Below are 16,749 nucleotides of genomic sequence, written 5' to 3' on the forward strand. Positions count from 1 at the left end.
ATATTTACGTATGCTGAGTCCAGGGTCGCCTTCAGAACTCCGTTTAAAATTCTGCATAGGTGGGGACATCCTTGGCTCCAGCATGTTAAAATTCTGTGCCTCCCACCCTGGTACTGGAATATGACCTGTACCCCTTAGTAGTGGCCCTCTGAACCACAGGTCACACCCAGCATGAAGACCCCCACCGTGACGCGCTGCCCCAACCCTGTGTCTATCAATTAAAGCGGAATATAACCCTGCATTTCAACTTTGCTCTAAAACAATATTTACAGCATATTATATGCAAAAATCATTTTTTTTTTTACTAGACCAGCATTGGAAGGGTTAAACACAGAGGTTTAAAGTTCTGTGCAGAGATATGCAGAAGTTCAGATTGTTACATTCTATTTAGTTAAATGTATCTATTGATAAATGTTACACACTCTTTGGCTGTCCTCCAGCTCCTTCTCAGTCAGAGAGAGTACGTCACATTCAACACTTAGATACATTTATGTAAACAAAATGTATCTAGGTCAGCTTCCGATGCGTCTGCAGAAATCTCCAGGAACTTTAAAGCTCTGTGTAACCCTTCCAATGCTGGTCTAGTATAAAAAAAAAATGCTGGTTGCATATAATATACTGTAAATAATGTTTTAGAGCAAAGTTGAAATGCAGGGTTACATTCCGCTTTAAGTGAAAATGTACTCTAAAATTCTGCATATAAAAGGCCTGTGCAAACTCTGATCTGCCCTAAACTACAAAAGATACCAGCACCTCCCATACATTAGCAACATCTCGCTAGGAACAGTCAGGTGTGTTGCAAACTGTTGAACACCTTCTGACCTCCTTCTCAAAATAATCCCCTTCCAGAACAATACCAGCATGGGCGGACTGCCAGCTTGCAAGAGAATGCCGCAGGTCTGTATTATTCACAGTCCTCCAGTTGCATGCAGTGGTTGGCTTTGTTGCCTGGTGTCTGCATTATCCACAGTCCTGCAGTGGTTGGCTTTGTTGCCCTGTGTCTGCATTATTCACAGTCCTCCAGTTGCATGCAGTGGTTGGCTTTGTTGCCCTGTGTCTGCATTATTCACAGTCCTGCAGTTGCATGCAGTGGTTGGCTTTGTTGCCCTGTGTCTGCATTATTCACAGTCCTCCAGTTGCATGCAGTGGTTGGCTTTGTTGCACTGTCAGATCTATACATATAGTCACTGAGTGCTGGATTGTCCTCCATGTATGGATCAGCAAGTAGAGGCTGTAGAATCCTCCAGCCACATTGCAGAAGAGGCCCCGCAGTAATCAGAGGGAGTTCCGTACAGCCACGTACAACAAACTGTCCTAGTCACATGATCAGCAGCTTCTCATTCGCTATCATCCGCCCTCAACTCTCTCTTGTGTCTGTAGGCGGGAGACTTCCTTAGGCTTGATGCTCTGACCCCGTAATCCTGTTAAGAGAAGCAGCAGTTACAATCTGTGTGGATAATATGAATCTCACTACATCGCAGCCTCAGGCAAGACCCAGCGCATTGCACTTATGTTATTTCAAATTCTCCAACCCTGCCCATTCCAACTCACTCAGGAATAGGGATGATCAATCAATCAGATGCAAAGATTTCCTGGTTCATGCAGATTTATGTACATTTTTATGCAACTTGAAAATGTACCAATCAAGTTCCACCCAGGTTTAAAGGACAACTGAAGTGAGAAGAATATAGAGGCTGCCATATTTGCTTCCTTTTAAACAATACCAGTTGCCTGGCAGCCCTGCTGATCTATTTGGCTGCAGTAGTGTCTGAATAACACCAGAAACAAGCATGCAGCTAATCTTGTCAGATCTGACAATGTCAGAAACCTCTGATCTGCTGCATGCTTGTTCAGGGGCTATGGCTAAAGGTATTAGAGGCAGAGGATCAGCAGGACTGCCAGGCATCCGGTATTGCTTAAAAGGAAATAAACATGGCATCCTCCTGTCCATATCTCTTTCATTACTGTTGTCCTTTAAAATTGATCGGTCCATTTTCAAGCTGCATTCATTTACATAAATCTGCATGAACTCAGAAATATTTGCATCCGATTCATCATCCCCACTCAGGAAAGAAAAAAAAAAAAACTAAACCAATCAAAGCCAGCAGCTACTGATCAATTAACCGTCAGCTGTTAATACAACCAGCAGCTAAAGGTATTATCTGCCAGCTGGTTCAGTTTATTTACCCACCCTGGAACTGTGGAGATTTGTGTTAGTGAAGGACCGCTGAAGAGAGAGGGATATGAAGGCTGCCATATTCATTTCCTTTTAAACAATGTATATTGCCTGGCTGTCCTGCTGATCCTCTGCCTCTGATACTTTTAACCATAGACCCTGAACAAGCATGCAGATCAGATGCTCTGACTGAAGTGTTACTGGATTAGCTGCATGCTAGTTTCAGGTGCTATTCAGACACTACTGAGCAGGGCTGCCAGGCAACTGGCATTGTATAAAAGGAAAACAAATATGGCAGCCTCCATACCCAATTTACTCCAGGTGTCCTTTAAATTTTTTTTGTCCTCAGTTATATAAAAGCAAAGGCTTCACAAGCAAATGTATGCAGTTTTAAAATGGACAATCGAATTGGTCCAATTTCAAGTTGCATAAATTTGCACACAAAATTTGCATCAACTCACTGTCCAACAGCACCTCCCCAAACTGCAATCTTTAGGAAAAAAAATGTGTCAATAGTTTCTCTTGTCTCATCTATCTGGATTTGTATAGACATTTGACGATTAATCTCCCCCCCCCCCCCCCCCCTACCCTTTGCATTGGGGCTTTTCTGTGAGAATAAACTCTAAACGAGAATTGATTCTCACCAAATTTCTGCTTTTGGGAATTATGCTTTTCATTGCTGGGAACTGTTTAAGGTTCTGATGAGCTTTATAGCAATGTTCTTTCTTGCTCCTTGTATCCTTTCTATTTTACATCACAGAGACTGCAGCAAAAGGAGTGAGACTTCATCACTGGGGAAGGAAATGAGAGTATGGGCACCCGAGATTAGATTTTTCAATACTGGAGGCTCTGAGTTCAATAATAAGCCAATGGGGTCCCCTGAAAGCCAATTCTAAAAGTAAATATAATGTAGTTTATACATCTATCCTGTAGAGGGCACTGTTTTCATTGTATTGCTGCATAAGGTTATCTGGACTGTTGTGGGTCATTGGTTCCGGTTATGCTCTGGCTAGGATCACAGAGTGAAGACACTGCTTATGGAGAGAGCTGCTGGATCCTGTTAATAAACCTAGTTTCAGTTATCCTGCCTCTGTGACTACTGAACACAACAGTGATTGGTCAGACAGCATCGGAGTATGTTGTTTACCAATCACACCACACACTGTTCAATATCTCACCTCCTCTCTGCAGATCTGCAGCATCGTCCCAGCCTGCAGCAAACACCAAATCTCTCCAATCAGAGACAAGAGAATGTGTGCGATGTCCGACCATCTCCCCACCGTCATCATCAGGATCAGCAGACTGCCCATCCGCACGACGACCGTCTGATAAGCCATCTGCTCTGTAGGGTGCTGATGCTGCTCCTCTGCCAAACAATACAGACAATAATAATTTAAAAAAAGTGGATATAATTACAATTGAGCATAATGCAGCTGTCTACACTTACACAAGGCAACCAGGCATACACTACAGCTGTCTCCAGTCCTGGCCAAAAGTTTTGAGACTGTCAAAAATATTAGTTTTCACAAAGTTTGCTGCTAAACTGCTTTTAGATCTCTGTTTCAGTTGTTTATGTGATGTACTGAAATATAATTATAAGCACTTCATACGTTTCAAAGGCTTTTATTGACAATTATATAAGATTTATGCAGAGTCAGTATTTGCAGTTTTGGCCCTTCTTTTCAGGACCTCTGCAATTAGACTGGACATGGTCTCAATCAACTTCTGGGCCAAATCCTGACTGATAGCAACCCATTCTTTCATAATCACTTCTTTGAGTTTCTCAGAATTAGTTGATTTTTGTTTTTTCACCCGCCTCTTGAGGAATGACCACAAGTTCTCAATGGGATAAACATCTAGGGAGTTTCCAGGCCATGGACCCAAAATGTCAACGATTTGGCCCCAGAGCCACTTAGTTATCACTTTTGCCTTATGACACGGTGCTCCATCGTGCTGGAAAATGCATTGTTCTTCATCACACTGTTGTTGGAAGAAGTTGCTGTTGGAGGGTGTTTTGGTACCATTCTTTATTCATGGCTGTGTTTTTTGGCAAAATTGTGAGTGAGCCCACTAGGCCTAGAGCCCACTCCCTTGGATGAGAAGCAACCACACACATGAATGGTCTCAGGATGCTTTATGGTTAGCATGACAGGACTGATGGTAGCGCTCACCTTTTCTTCTCCGACAAGCCTTTTTCCAGATGCCCCAATCGGAAAGGGGCTTCATCGGAGAATATGACTTTGCCCCAGTCCTCAGCAGTCCATTCACCATACTTTTTGCAGAAGATCAATCTGTCCCTGATGTTTTATTGGGAGAAAAGTGGCTTCTTTGCTGCCTTTCTTGACACCAGGCCATCTTCCAAAAGTCTTCGCCTCACTGTGCATGTAGATGCTCTCACACCTGCCTGCTGCCATTCCTGAGCAACCTCTGCCCTGCTTGCACTCCGATCCCGCAGCTGAATCCTCTTTAGGAGACGATCCTGGTGCTTGCTGGACTTTCTTGGATGCCCTGAAGCCTTCTTAACAAGAATTGAACCTCTTTCCATGAAGTTCTTGATGAACCTATACATTGTTGATTTAGGTGCAATCTTAGCAGCCACAATATTGCCTGTGAAGCCAATTTTATGCAACACATTAATGGCTGCATGCGTTTCTTTGCTGGGCACCATGGTTAACAATGGAAGATCAATGATTTCAAGCATCACCCTGCTTTTAACATGTCAAGTCTGCTATTCTAACTCAATCAGCCTGACATAATGATCTCCAGCCTTGTGCTCGTCAACATTCTCACCCAAGTTAACAAGACGATTAGTGAAATGATCTCAGCAGGTCCTTTAAGGACAGCAATGAAATGCAGTGGAAAAAAGGTTTTTTTGGGATTCAGTTAATTTTTATGGCAAAGAAGGACTATGCAATTCATCTGAACACTCTTAATAACATTCTGGAGTACAGCAAATTGCTTTTATAAAAAACTTAAGCACCAATTTCCAATATTTTTGACAGTTTCAAAAAACTTTTGGCCAGGTGTAACGATCAGTGTCAGCACACAGAGAGAATCTGATTATTGGTGATCTGCAGTATCACCAAGAATACAGATATATACCTGATTATTGAGGATCTGCAGAATCACCAATAATACAAGTATCACTAACCTCTGGACACCTATAAAGTGTGAGTGTTTGGTGCAACAGTAAAGACTTTGAGTGAGACCACCCGAGGAGCAGGTGGTCTAGGCAGGATGAGAAATACATTCCTCTGGGATGTGCAAAGACCTTCCAACAGCCTGAGACTTCCAAAGGGGTGGAGCCCCAGGCTGACTAGCAGGAAGGCCCAGTGGCTAAGTGACCCCTTTAGGGTGGGCGTCACTAGCAGGACTGGACACTAATCTCTCAATGGAGAGGTATAGCTCGCAAGGTCGGGCAGGCCAGGTCGGCAACACACGGGCAGATAAGGTACAGAGACAGAAGGCTGATTTGGTAAACAGGGACAGGCAGGGTTGGCAACAGGTAGTCAGATATGCGTAGTTACCGAATCAGAAAGCAGAAGGATAGTCAGGAATGCAATAGGCCATAACAGATATCAAACAATGCCTAGTCTTGGGTGTGAGGTCCGTGGTCTCAACACCCTGGAACTAGTCTGAGGTATAACACGATGGTAACACAGTATCCCTAGTCTTGGGTTTGAGGTCCGTGGTCTCGACACCCTGGAACTAGTCTGAAATATAACACAATAGTAATACAGTTTCCCTAGTCTTGGGTGTGAGGTCCATGGTCTCAACACCCTGGAACTAGTCTGAAATATAACACAATAGTAATACAGTTTCCCTAGTCTTGGGTGTGAGGTCTGTGGTCTCAACACCCTGGAACTAGTCTGAAGTATAACACAATAGTAACACAGAAGTAATCTGGCTCAGTGTGAATTTCCAGGTCCTCCTGGTTCTAACACACTGTGGGATCTGACTATGGTCTGAGTGCTTTCACGTAAATGTTCGCAACGGCAGACAACTTGAGACTGACCAGCAATAACTATATATAGAGCGGCGCTCCCCGGCGCCACCCCCCGCTGATCAGCCAATGGCCACTTGCTCTGCGATCAGCTGACCAACCTGGTCAGCTGATCCCTCCTCGTTTGCCATAAAGGTTCTGCCTCTCAGCGCGCGTGATCATTCCTCAATCTGTGTGCACTAACAGACCCAGCCACATCAGACGCACGCTGCTGCGTGCAAACCGCCGAGCTGGACGCGGAACCAGCGGCCTCGCTGCCAGTCCGCGTGGCGGCTTTTCCGCAATCTATTACACCAGGACTGTACTCACACAGAGCAGACAGGAATACACTACAGCCGTCTCTACTCACACATACCTACCGCCCAACTTTTTGAGATGAGAAAGAGGGACACTTAAGCCACACCCCTGATCATGCCCCTGCCACACCCCTAGTTCCGCATACCATAAAGATTTCATAAGAAAAATGTGTGTTTTATAATTCAAACCACACTGGTCCTTTCTATGCTGGTTCATTTTCTTTCATATCAATATTTTAAAATTAGTAATATATCAATTTAAAGGATGGGAATAAAGTTTAGAGTCAAACAGTTTCTAGCAGAGAAATATATATATATATATATATATATATATATATATATATATATATATATATATATATATATATATATATATATTTACATAGAAAGAGGGACAAAGTCTCTCTTGGACAGATGAGGAGGAAAGAGGGACAGGGCTCCTAAAGAGGGATTGTGTCCCTCCAAAAGAGGGACAGTTGGGAGCTATGCTCACACAGATCAGCAGGGCCGGATTTTAGAGCACCACAGGAACAAGGGCACCAAAGCAGCAGTATAAAGTGGTGCAGTATTTGCAGGCTTGCCAATAGCAAGCCAGATGACTCCCTTAACCCCTCTCTTTCCCAACCCCCCTTTCTCATACCTCCCAACATTTTGAAATGAGAAAGCGAGACACTTAGGCCACACCCCTAGTCACGCATACATTTTATATGATTTTTAAAAAAAATTAAAACCGCAATGGTCCATTAAGGGGAGGCGGATGGTGGTGCCCATGGGTGAGGAGGCGAAAAAAAATTATCGAGGCGCCAGCCATGCGGATGCGGTGTGTGGGATGCGGATCCGGCGTCATATTTCTCCCTCCGAACGTGCCCCCAAGTGTCCCCTTGTCTGCAGAGTAAAGTGCACAGCGGAGCGGGCTGTCTTACCATTCATCCTCCCGTACCGGCATCTGGCTTCACTCTACTTCCTGTGACATCACAGGAAGCAGAAAGAGCCAGATGCCGGTACGGGAGGATGAATGGTAAGACAGCCCGCTCCGCTGTGCACTTTACTCTGGAAACAGGGGGACACTAGGAGGCACATTCGGAGGGAAAAAGAGGGATTACGGGAGTCATCTGGCTAGCTATACTGGAAGCAAGGGGGGGGGGGGTCATCAGGCTATCTATACTGGAGGGAAGGGGTCATCTCGCTACCTATACTGAAGGGGGGCAGCTGGTGACGGTGGCCTTGGGTGGTAAAGAGTACAAATCCGGCCCTGCTGAGCAGCCAGGCATACACCACAGCTGTCTATACTCACACAAGGCAACCAGGCATACACCACCAGGGGGCACTATGCGGCAGGACAGAATTTTTTTTTTTTTAACTTAGATTTCATGCTGAAATCTATTGAAAATTTGTATACAGTGTGCAGAGGGATCTCATAACATAGATCCCAACTGTTGGCCACATCGACCAGTGCATGGCCAGCTTTGGTTCCGGGGCTCACCTTGCATATAGATGACCAGCAGGGTATAGCAGATGGTCAGAGGGGTCCAGAATCTCACCGCGTCGGCAGTGTTGATAAAGTCCCGATTGATCACAGCCACGGCGGCCAGATCGGACACCAGGAAGGCAATCTTCAGAGCCCGTAACAGGACGGTGGGGATGTCCCTCCAGCACGCCAGCAGGGACAGGCAGACGCCGCAGTAACGCTGACTGCTGTGCAGCTCATACATCTCGCCAACATGGCGGCACATCCGCCTGCTCTGCCACATGATGATGGCGGCCAGACCCACGGCCAGCAACAGGTTCCAGGTACGGTGTGGGGCCGCTTCATGCAGGTAGTCCAGGCTGCAAGCAATGCCACAACCCAGAGAGAACTGACAGAGGAGGAAGAGCTGCGAGCTGTGGATACCCTGCCAAGGAAAAAAATAAAGAAATCAGTTAATTCATTCATTTTAAATTCCAAATCTGCAAACCCTACATTTTCCAGCATCCCTGCACTGCTGTAGAAACCATCTGTCTACTTTAGAAGGCAGAGTTTGTAGTTCACAGGAAGTAGGTGGTGTGCAGTTGCAAGACAATCTGCTAAGAGGAAACTAGCGGCCAGATGACATCTTATAGTTGCATTAATAGGTGTACAGGTACTCATGGATATTGTCCAAGGCCATTTCTGGGCATAGGCCTCCTTGGCATGAGCCTTGAGCACCACCTAGTGGTCAGGACACACACTGCAGCCCTTTCATTGTAGAGTTTCTGCTCTTTGCACACGATGCAGAGCATCTCTCTCAGCATATGCAGATAATTTTGTGGTTGTGGGATTATTCGAGAGAACATAAGAGATATACTGGTGGTTAAGGTGGGGTGCCTTCACTTCAGCTGCACAGAACCATCACTTGACCACACCCACCTCCTCCCTCCTGTAGGCAGGGCCAGCTCTTTACTCACAGGAAGGGACTAGCTGGTTCCTCATCCCAGCTTCCGGTCTACCTCTGATGGGTGGTGATGGGATAAATGGAGGAGTTTGGACACACGTTATCTACTTATGTATGCTTTTTTTCCCTGGCATAGCATGACTGTCCCTGCTGCTTTAACCTCCTTGCCAGTTATCCCGAGCTCAGCTCGGGGTAACCTGTGCAGGAGGATTTCTCAGGCCCCGCTGGGCCGATGTTCACAATTTTTTTTTTATTGCACACAGCTAGCACTTTGCTAGCTGCGTGCATATCCCGCTCGCCGCCGCCGATACCCATTGCGCCGCCCCCCCCCCCCCCCTCCAGACTCCTTGCGCAGCCCGGCCAATCAGTCCCAGGAAGCGCTGAGGGGTGGATCGGGATTCCCTCTGATGTCCCAACGTCCATGACGTCATCCCGCCACGGTGACGGGGGAAGCAGAGCAGGAAATCCCGTTCTGAACGGGATTTCCTGCTTACAAAGATCGCCAGTAGCAATCGAAGTAGGTAGGAGGATGCCGCTTGTCAGCGGCTATCATGTAGCTAGCGCTAGGCTAGCTACATGAATTAAAAAAATTAAAAAAAAACGGCAAGGGGGTTAAGAAAGTGAACAGTCAGGTGATGTCACCAGGTTGGCTGCATCACATCTTTACCGCAGAATATCGCCGCCAGCCGAATCACAGATGTCGGTAATTGTTCTGATGCAAGTCTACTCCAGCGATCCAGCAGCTGAGCACGTGTAATACTGCATGCAACATACGAGAGCTGGGTACTGATATCAATCAGCAGGATTACTCGCTCAGAATTTATTTGGCTTGCTTAGTTCTTTTGAATGTATACATAATTTTTTCAGTCACAAAGAATTATTGTGAAAATCATGTATAAAAAACAAACATTAGAATTGAACAGATATTTTGTGTAAACATACCAATAACACATGGAGAGCATGTACTAGAGAGCAGTTATTTCTGTAGAATAATTTGTCATCGGTATACAAGACATTTTATAGCTGAATGCTGTTAATTATGGTCAACTTCAAGCTTCAGCTGCTAGAAACCATGGTAACAGTGCAGTGTTTGCATATCTCCCAACTGTCCCTCTTTTGGAAGCAGTGTCATTTGTCCCTCTTTCTATGTAAATATGTATTTCTCTACTGAAAAAAATGTGTTTAATTGGCTCTAAACTATACTCACATCTTTTAAATAGATTTTTTTTTTCCTTGGTATGCATGACTAGGGGTGTGGTGGTGGTTGATTTGGGGGCGTGGCAGGAGTGTGGTTCAAGTGTCCCTCTTTCTCCTCTCAAAAAGTTGGGGGGGGGGGGAGGTGTGTGTGCGCGTGCTTACGAGTTTGAAGTGTGACAGGGGTGTGGCTTAAGTGTCCCTCTTTCTCATCTCAAAAAGTTGTGCGGTATGCCTGCAGGCCACCTACTTTCTGCAGGGCCAGGGTCATAGAAACAGGGGACAGGCAACACAGCTCCTGCAGGGACAGGAGCATGGAGACAACCTACAGGCCACCTACTTTTTGCAAGGACAGAATCATGGAAACGGCTCGCAGGGAGAACTCCAGGACTACCAGAGCACCCACCCGGGGCCCCAGCAAGGCGTAGATGATGCCCAACAGCAGCAAGTGCAGCAGATCGCGAAGGCGGGACTGAGATTTAATCTGAGCGGCTTTCTTCTGCCTTTCTGGATCACTGTGAACAAGAGAGAATATGTTTTTCATCTCAGCAGCCAATCAGGGTCATATACATACTTTTTCCTGTAATAGGCAGTAGTGTCAGCACATTATGTTTTGAGCAAAATATATCAATACACACACCAAATAAAATGCTTTGAAAACCAATTAATGAAGAACTGAAGTGAAAATAACATAATAAAATTGTTTTTTGTTTGTTTTTTTCCATTATTCATTTTATAGATTATTTAGTTAGTGTTTGCCCATTGTAAAAGGTTTCCTCTTCCCAATTTACTATCTGAAATTTAACACAGGTGGCAACTTCTTTAGTCCTGTAAAAGTTGCAACTCTGTGGAATGCTTGTTTCCAAGAATTCCAAAGCCAGTAGAAATAATACCTGGTCTCCCATAATGCTCCTGGGAACAGTACTGTCACTATACTGCAGAGTACTAAAAGGGAAGCAGCACTGTATGGATAATGAGGGTGTATATGGCCCCTCCCAATGAATAGTAAGGGTAGAAAGATAGATAGGTAAGGGTAGATGTATGGCCACTCCCCCATGGATGATAAGGGTAGTTGGCCACCCTCCCACAGATGATAAGGGTAGTTGGCCACTCCCCTCATGGGTAATAAGGGTAGTTGGCCACTCCCCTCATGTGTAATAAGGGTAGTTGGCCACTCCCTCATGAGCACATAGGGCAGAGTATACAGAGAGATACGTTACTCCACAGTGTGGCTGATGTTAACTGCGCTATTGGTTGACAGACACTTACTTGAGACACTTGATGTAGAGATGAACTCTCATAAAGTTGTAGAGAACAGACACTGCGCAGGCACCCACCAGTCCTGGAAGACAGAAGTGTTGGAAGTATCGATAGGATTATTATCTTAAACCGCAGTATAGTAAAACAAACACAAGATGTCACTGTGTATAAAACATGATGGTAATCTTTATGGGATTGTTATTTCCTGTTTTCACTCTGTATGCTCTCCGTTCTAAGCAAGCTGCACTTCCGGATAGTTCTATATGATATATGTCTGCTTGTTTTTCTTCAGTAAAGACTTACAACCATACTGGGTGGCTATCTGCGTCTAAAGAACACTCTGCTCCAATAAGAAGGAGTCGCTGATCTCCTTGCTGCTGTTCTGTGTACCTATGATTGATGATGGCTGCACCTTACCACATATACTGGAAGCCAGCTAGGGTACCTTTCCACTAGAAATATGCGATTTACGTGTAACTTTTTGGATGCGAAATTTGCATGGGAATGCAAATTCACATTTATTTGCAGTTTTTAATGCAAATTTGCATAATTTTTTCCCCGCATTTCGGTTTTTGTACAAGGAGATCCAGGGAGGAAGTCCCACTGACATGATTGTTCAGGAACGCAAAAATGCATGTGAAAACAGCATGCAGCCCGTAACCAAGCAGTGCTTTTTTTTGCGCTAATCGCCGCAAATCGCCCAAAATGCAAATGCGTCGCCTGCACCATTTTCAGGCGATTTCCCAGCGATCGCATTTTAGTGCTGTAGAAGCGCTAAACGCAATCACGGAAAAAAAATCGCCACAGTGTTCAGTGATATTTCCGCGTGAAATCGCGGAAAAATCACTCCTGCAAAACGTTTTGCAAACGCAAGTGTGAATAGGCCCTAAAAGCGCTTGTGCAATGATTCCCTATGAGAGAGTTCACATCTGAGCGGTTTGTTTCCGATCTGCTCAGCAAAGCGATGCCTGGATCGTTGTCTGAGCGTTTTTTTGCTCGATGGACGGTTTAGGGAAATCACAAAGCGCTTCAAAAAGCTCTTGGTATAGCGATTTCCCCAGCGCTTTTAAGAATAAATACATTGTATTTATTCTTTTCTGGGTCAAAAAGAGTTCACTTCCTGACTTGCATCAGGAAGTGAAAAAAAAAACAAATCGTTCTGCAAAAGCGCTTTGAAAAGCACTTTATACAAAATCACAGCTCGCAGCTAAGCGCCGGGAGGAGAATAAAATAAATAATAAAATACATAAAAAAAAAAACACACACACACACACACACACACACACACACACACACACACACACACACACACACACACACACACACACACACACACACACACACACACACACACACACACACACACACACACACACACACACACACACACACACACACACACACACACACACACACACACACACACACACACACACACACACACACTGCAAGTGATTCCGATTCAGATTCCGCTTTTTAATCAGTTTTTACATCCGATTCAGATTTGCAGTTTGCTCCCTGCACACTGCAAATCGGAATCTGAATCGGATGTGAAAAAAGGATTTAAAAATCGGAATCTGAATCGGAATCGTGTGCAGTGTGCAAGAGGCCTTAAAAAGGGTGCCGTCAGCGATTTCGATTTTAGATGTGAACAAATCCTAAATGACACGCTGCTCTCTAGAGGGCTTCAATAATGTCCTCTGTACAATCGGTGTGAAGTCACTTGCTATATGTTGTCCACTTTACCACTGTGAGCCGCTGGGGTGGACAGCATTACAACACACCAACCTCAATTTGCTAACCATTGACGAGCAGAGAGTAATTTATGAACAAGAGTCCCTGTGTAATCTGACAGGCATTTACTGCATCTGCCTGTGTGGGCTGGGACTCGAGCGGCTTTGGCAATGTTTTGGGCTTTCAATCGCTAATGATTTCCCAAAACGCTTTGTAATGTAAGTGGATGGAGCAAATCCCACTGGAGCGAATCGATTGCGATTAGGGAAATTACAGTCGCAGGACATGCAGCATTTTGGGAGCGTTTCCACTCTAATGTATTGTATGGGAGCAGGAAAATCACTTGTAAAATCGTTTACAAAGCCCTACCACAGATCGCTAGCGATCGCAATAGCACATTGTAGTGGGTCCCTGACATGGCATCACAATGGCCACACGCTGCGACATATGAACGGTCTGTGCCGCTCCTCAACAGCCAGTCAGAATCATGTCTGCATTGGAGGAAGACAAGTGAAAGTCAGGATGTGATTGGTTGCTGCAGACAAAGCTTGGAGCTTCCATTGTAAGGCCTGCTGGACCTCCCTGTGTCAGGCTGGGGAATAAGGGGTTAATCCCACCCAACAGAGGAGTGTTGGGGGTCTCAGAGCTGGGATACCCCCATTACTCAGCCTGGTGATTGAGGACTAGTTAGGCAAGTTAGTAGTTAATCTGGTCTTACCTTGCAGCATGCAGTCCACGCTCCCCCAGAGGTTCCAGGGCACCCCAGGGATGAAGGACGTGAGATAAGAGAAGACCCCCATAGTGAGGAGTAGTCTGGAGGGGACACAGCGGGGATGGGAGACACCACAGACCTCTGGCTGCTCCAGCAATGCTGCTGTCTGCTATACAGAGTATAAAGGTCATTATAATCCCTGACAGCTGATAACATAGAGCAAGACATTAACCCACGCACTGCTCTATCCTGCCCTCTGCTGACCGCCTGCTGTCTGTGGCCTCACTGTGCTGACTGATGCCTGTGGCCCTGCTGCACTGAGTGCCTGCTGTCTGTGGCCCTGCTGTACTGACTGCTGTCTGTGGCCCTGCTGTTCTGACTGCCTGCCGTCTGTGGCCCCGTTGTGCTGACTGCCTGCCGTCTGTGGCCCCGTTGTTCTGACTGCCTGCCGTCTGTGGCCCCGTTGTTCTGACTGCCTGCCGTCTGTGGCCCCGTTGTGCTGACTGCATGCCGTCTGTGGCCCCGCTGTGCTGACTGCCTGCCGTCTGTGGCCCCGTTGTGCTGACTGCCTGCCGTCTGTGGCCCCGTTGTTCTGACTGCCTGCCGTCTGTGGCCCCGTTGTTCTGACTGCCTGCCGTCTGTGGCCCCGTTGTGCTGACTGCATGTCGTCTGTGGCCCCGCTGTGCTGACTGCCTGCCGTCTGTGGCCCCGCTGTGCTGACTGCCTGCCGTCTGTGGCCCTGCTGTGCTGACTGCCTGCCGTCTGTGGCCCCGCTGTGCTGACTGCCTGCCGTCTGTGGCCCCGCTGTGCTGACTGCCTGCCGTCTGTGGCCCCGCTGTGCTGACTGCCTGCCGTCTGTGGTCCCGCTGTGCTGGCTGCTTGCCGTCTGTGGCCCCGCTGTGCTGACTGCCTGCCGTCAGTGGTCCTGTTGTGCTGACTGCCTGCCGTCTGTGGCCCCACTGTACTGACTGCATGCCGTCTGTGGCCCCACTGTACTGACTGCCTGCCATCTGTGGTCCTGTTGTGCTGACCGCCTGCTGTCTGTGGCCCCGCTGTGCTGACCGCCTGCTGTCTGTAGCCCCGCTGTGCTGACTGCCTGCCGTCTGTGGCCCCACTATACTGACTGCCTGCCATCTGTGGTCCTGTTGTGCTGACTGCCTGCCGTCTGTGGCCCCACTGTACTGACTGCATGCCGTCTGTGGCCCCACTGTACTGACTGCCTGCCATCTGTGGTCCTGTTGTGCTGACCGCCTGCTGTCTGTGGCCCCGCTGTGCTGACCGCCTGCTGTCTGTAGCCCCGCTGTGCTGACTGCCTGCCGTCTGTGGCCCCACTATACTGACTGCCTGACGTCTGTGGTCCTGTTGTGCTGACTGCCTGACGTCTGTGGCCCCTCTGTGCTGACTGCCTGCCGTCTGTGGTCCTGTTGTGCTGACTGCCTGCCGTCTGTGGCCCCGCTGTGCTGACCGTCTGCTGTCTGTGGCCCTGCTGTGCTGTAAGTGTTTGCCAATTGTGAAAATTGTTTTCTCTCTCTGATTTACATTCTGAAATGTATCAGGCTGGGTGCTCACTTAGCAGTGCGGGAAACATCGCGTTTTTATGCATATACGTTTGTGCGTTTGTATTGCGTTTTCTATACATTTGCGTTTTTTTTTGCTTTTTGCGTGCGTTTTAATGCGTTTGCAATCCACATATACAAAACACATATGCGTTTTGCATGCGTTTTACTACTGCGTTTTATGCAAATCACTAGGAAATCAACAGGAAGCGCAAATGCATCAGAAAACACACTTTATTTTTCAAAAACTCATATAAAAACGCATGAAAAATGCATACAAAACGCATTACATTGTGTCACCATTGACTTTCATTATGTGCGTTTTTGATGAGTATTTGAAAAATATGCAACAAAACCAGCGTTTTAAAAAACTCATCTTTTAAAAACCACGGAACGAGAAGCGGTGATCAGCTGAAAATTTCCAGCCCCCTAGGATTGTCCTATGTACAGGCGTTCCCCGTCTGGTTGTGTGTTGTGTCACTCCGGGTAGTGTAATCCTGTGTAATAGAGAGATGTGGTGTAATGTGTGATGTTGTGTAACTGCAGCCAGCCGGGTGACTCTTCTCCTGAGAAATTCAGGTCAATATTTAGAGGTCACAGTTCAGGGATGAGAATTCCAATCAATCTGTTTTCTCTCCCTCTCCTTATCAGCAGAATACGAGGGTTGAAGGTCTTCTAGAGGTGTTTGTCACTAATGGTGGCCACACATCAGGCGACTTGGCGGCCGATCGACCATCTGATTCGATTATTATAATCAGGGGCGTAACTAGGAGCCACCGGGCCCCCCTGCAGAGATTCTGACGGGCCCCCTCCCCCCGGAGCCCGCTCAGGGCCGTTTTGGGGGGCTGGAGGGGTCGCGGCATGAGGGGAAAGCCATGGCCACACATCGGCTGGGAGAGGGGACTGTCCCCCCCCCCCCCTCCCTCACCTCGCGCTCTCCCTTCTGCGCTCCCCTCCAGCTTCAATAAGTGTGTGTGCAGGTGGCAGGCAGAGGAAGATATACATACCTTCCTTGCGTTCCACCGCGGATGTTCCTCTCTCTAGTGTCTGACGCTACTTCCTGTTTATACAAGAAGTAGAGTCAGACACTAGAGCGAGGAACATGCGCGGTGGAACGCAAGGAAGGTATGTATATCTGCTGCTGCCCGCCGCCTGCACACACACACTTATTGAAGCTGGAGGGGAGCACGGAGGGGAGAGCCCAAGGAGAGGGAGGGGCAGGGCCGGCGCTACCATAGAGGGGGTGGGCATTTGCCCCGGGGCCCCGACCTATGCGCCAACCCTGCTACATTCTCTCCTGGGGCCCTGTGCGGGCAGTGCAGTAATTAACCAAATCTGCTGGCAGAGGGAGAGACATGATCTATATACATACCTCCTCCAAGCGGTTCGGTTCCAGCATCTGTCTCC

The 16,749-nt window shown here is 47.1% G+C and overlaps 1 protein-coding gene across 1 annotated transcript; it reads right to left on the minus strand.

Moving 5' to 3' along the window:
- Positions 1 to 312: 312 nt before the first annotated feature.
- TMEM82 (transmembrane protein 82) lies at positions 313 to 13,949 on the minus strand. Its single transcript, XM_068243157.1, has 6 exons — positions 13,793 to 13,949; positions 11,350 to 11,422; positions 10,421 to 10,595; positions 7,959 to 8,367; positions 3,355 to 3,542; positions 313 to 1,421 (listed from the first exon to the last, which is right to left on the minus strand). Exons 1-6 carry the CDS (start codon positions 13,872 to 13,874, stop codon positions 1,338 to 1,340), a joined length of 1,011 nt encoding a protein of 336 aa, XP_068099258.1. The 5' UTR covers positions 13,875 to 13,949; the 3' UTR covers positions 313 to 1,337.
- Positions 13,950 to 16,749: the final 2,800 nt, after the last annotated feature.

The sequence above is a fragment of the Hyperolius riggenbachi genome, chromosome 6 (assembly GCF_040937935.1).
Source record: "Hyperolius riggenbachi isolate aHypRig1 chromosome 6, aHypRig1.pri, whole genome shotgun sequence".
NCBI classification, from domain to species: Eukaryota; Metazoa; Chordata; class Amphibia; order Anura; family Hyperoliidae; genus Hyperolius; species Hyperolius riggenbachi.

Coding starts and splice junctions, on each gene's coding strand:
- TMEM82 (XM_068243157.1), bottom strand. CDS start 13,874: ATGGGGGTCTTCTCTTATCTCACGTCCTTCATCCCTGGGGTGCCCTGG. Junction 11,423..13,792: donor CGTGGACTGCATGCTGCAAG/GTAAGACCAGAT, acceptor TCTGTCTTCCAG/GACTGGTGGGTGCCTGCGCA. Junction 10,596..11,349: donor CTCTACATCAAGTGTCTCAA/GTAAGTGTCTGT, acceptor TCTTGTTCACAG/TGATCCAGAAAGGCAGAAGA.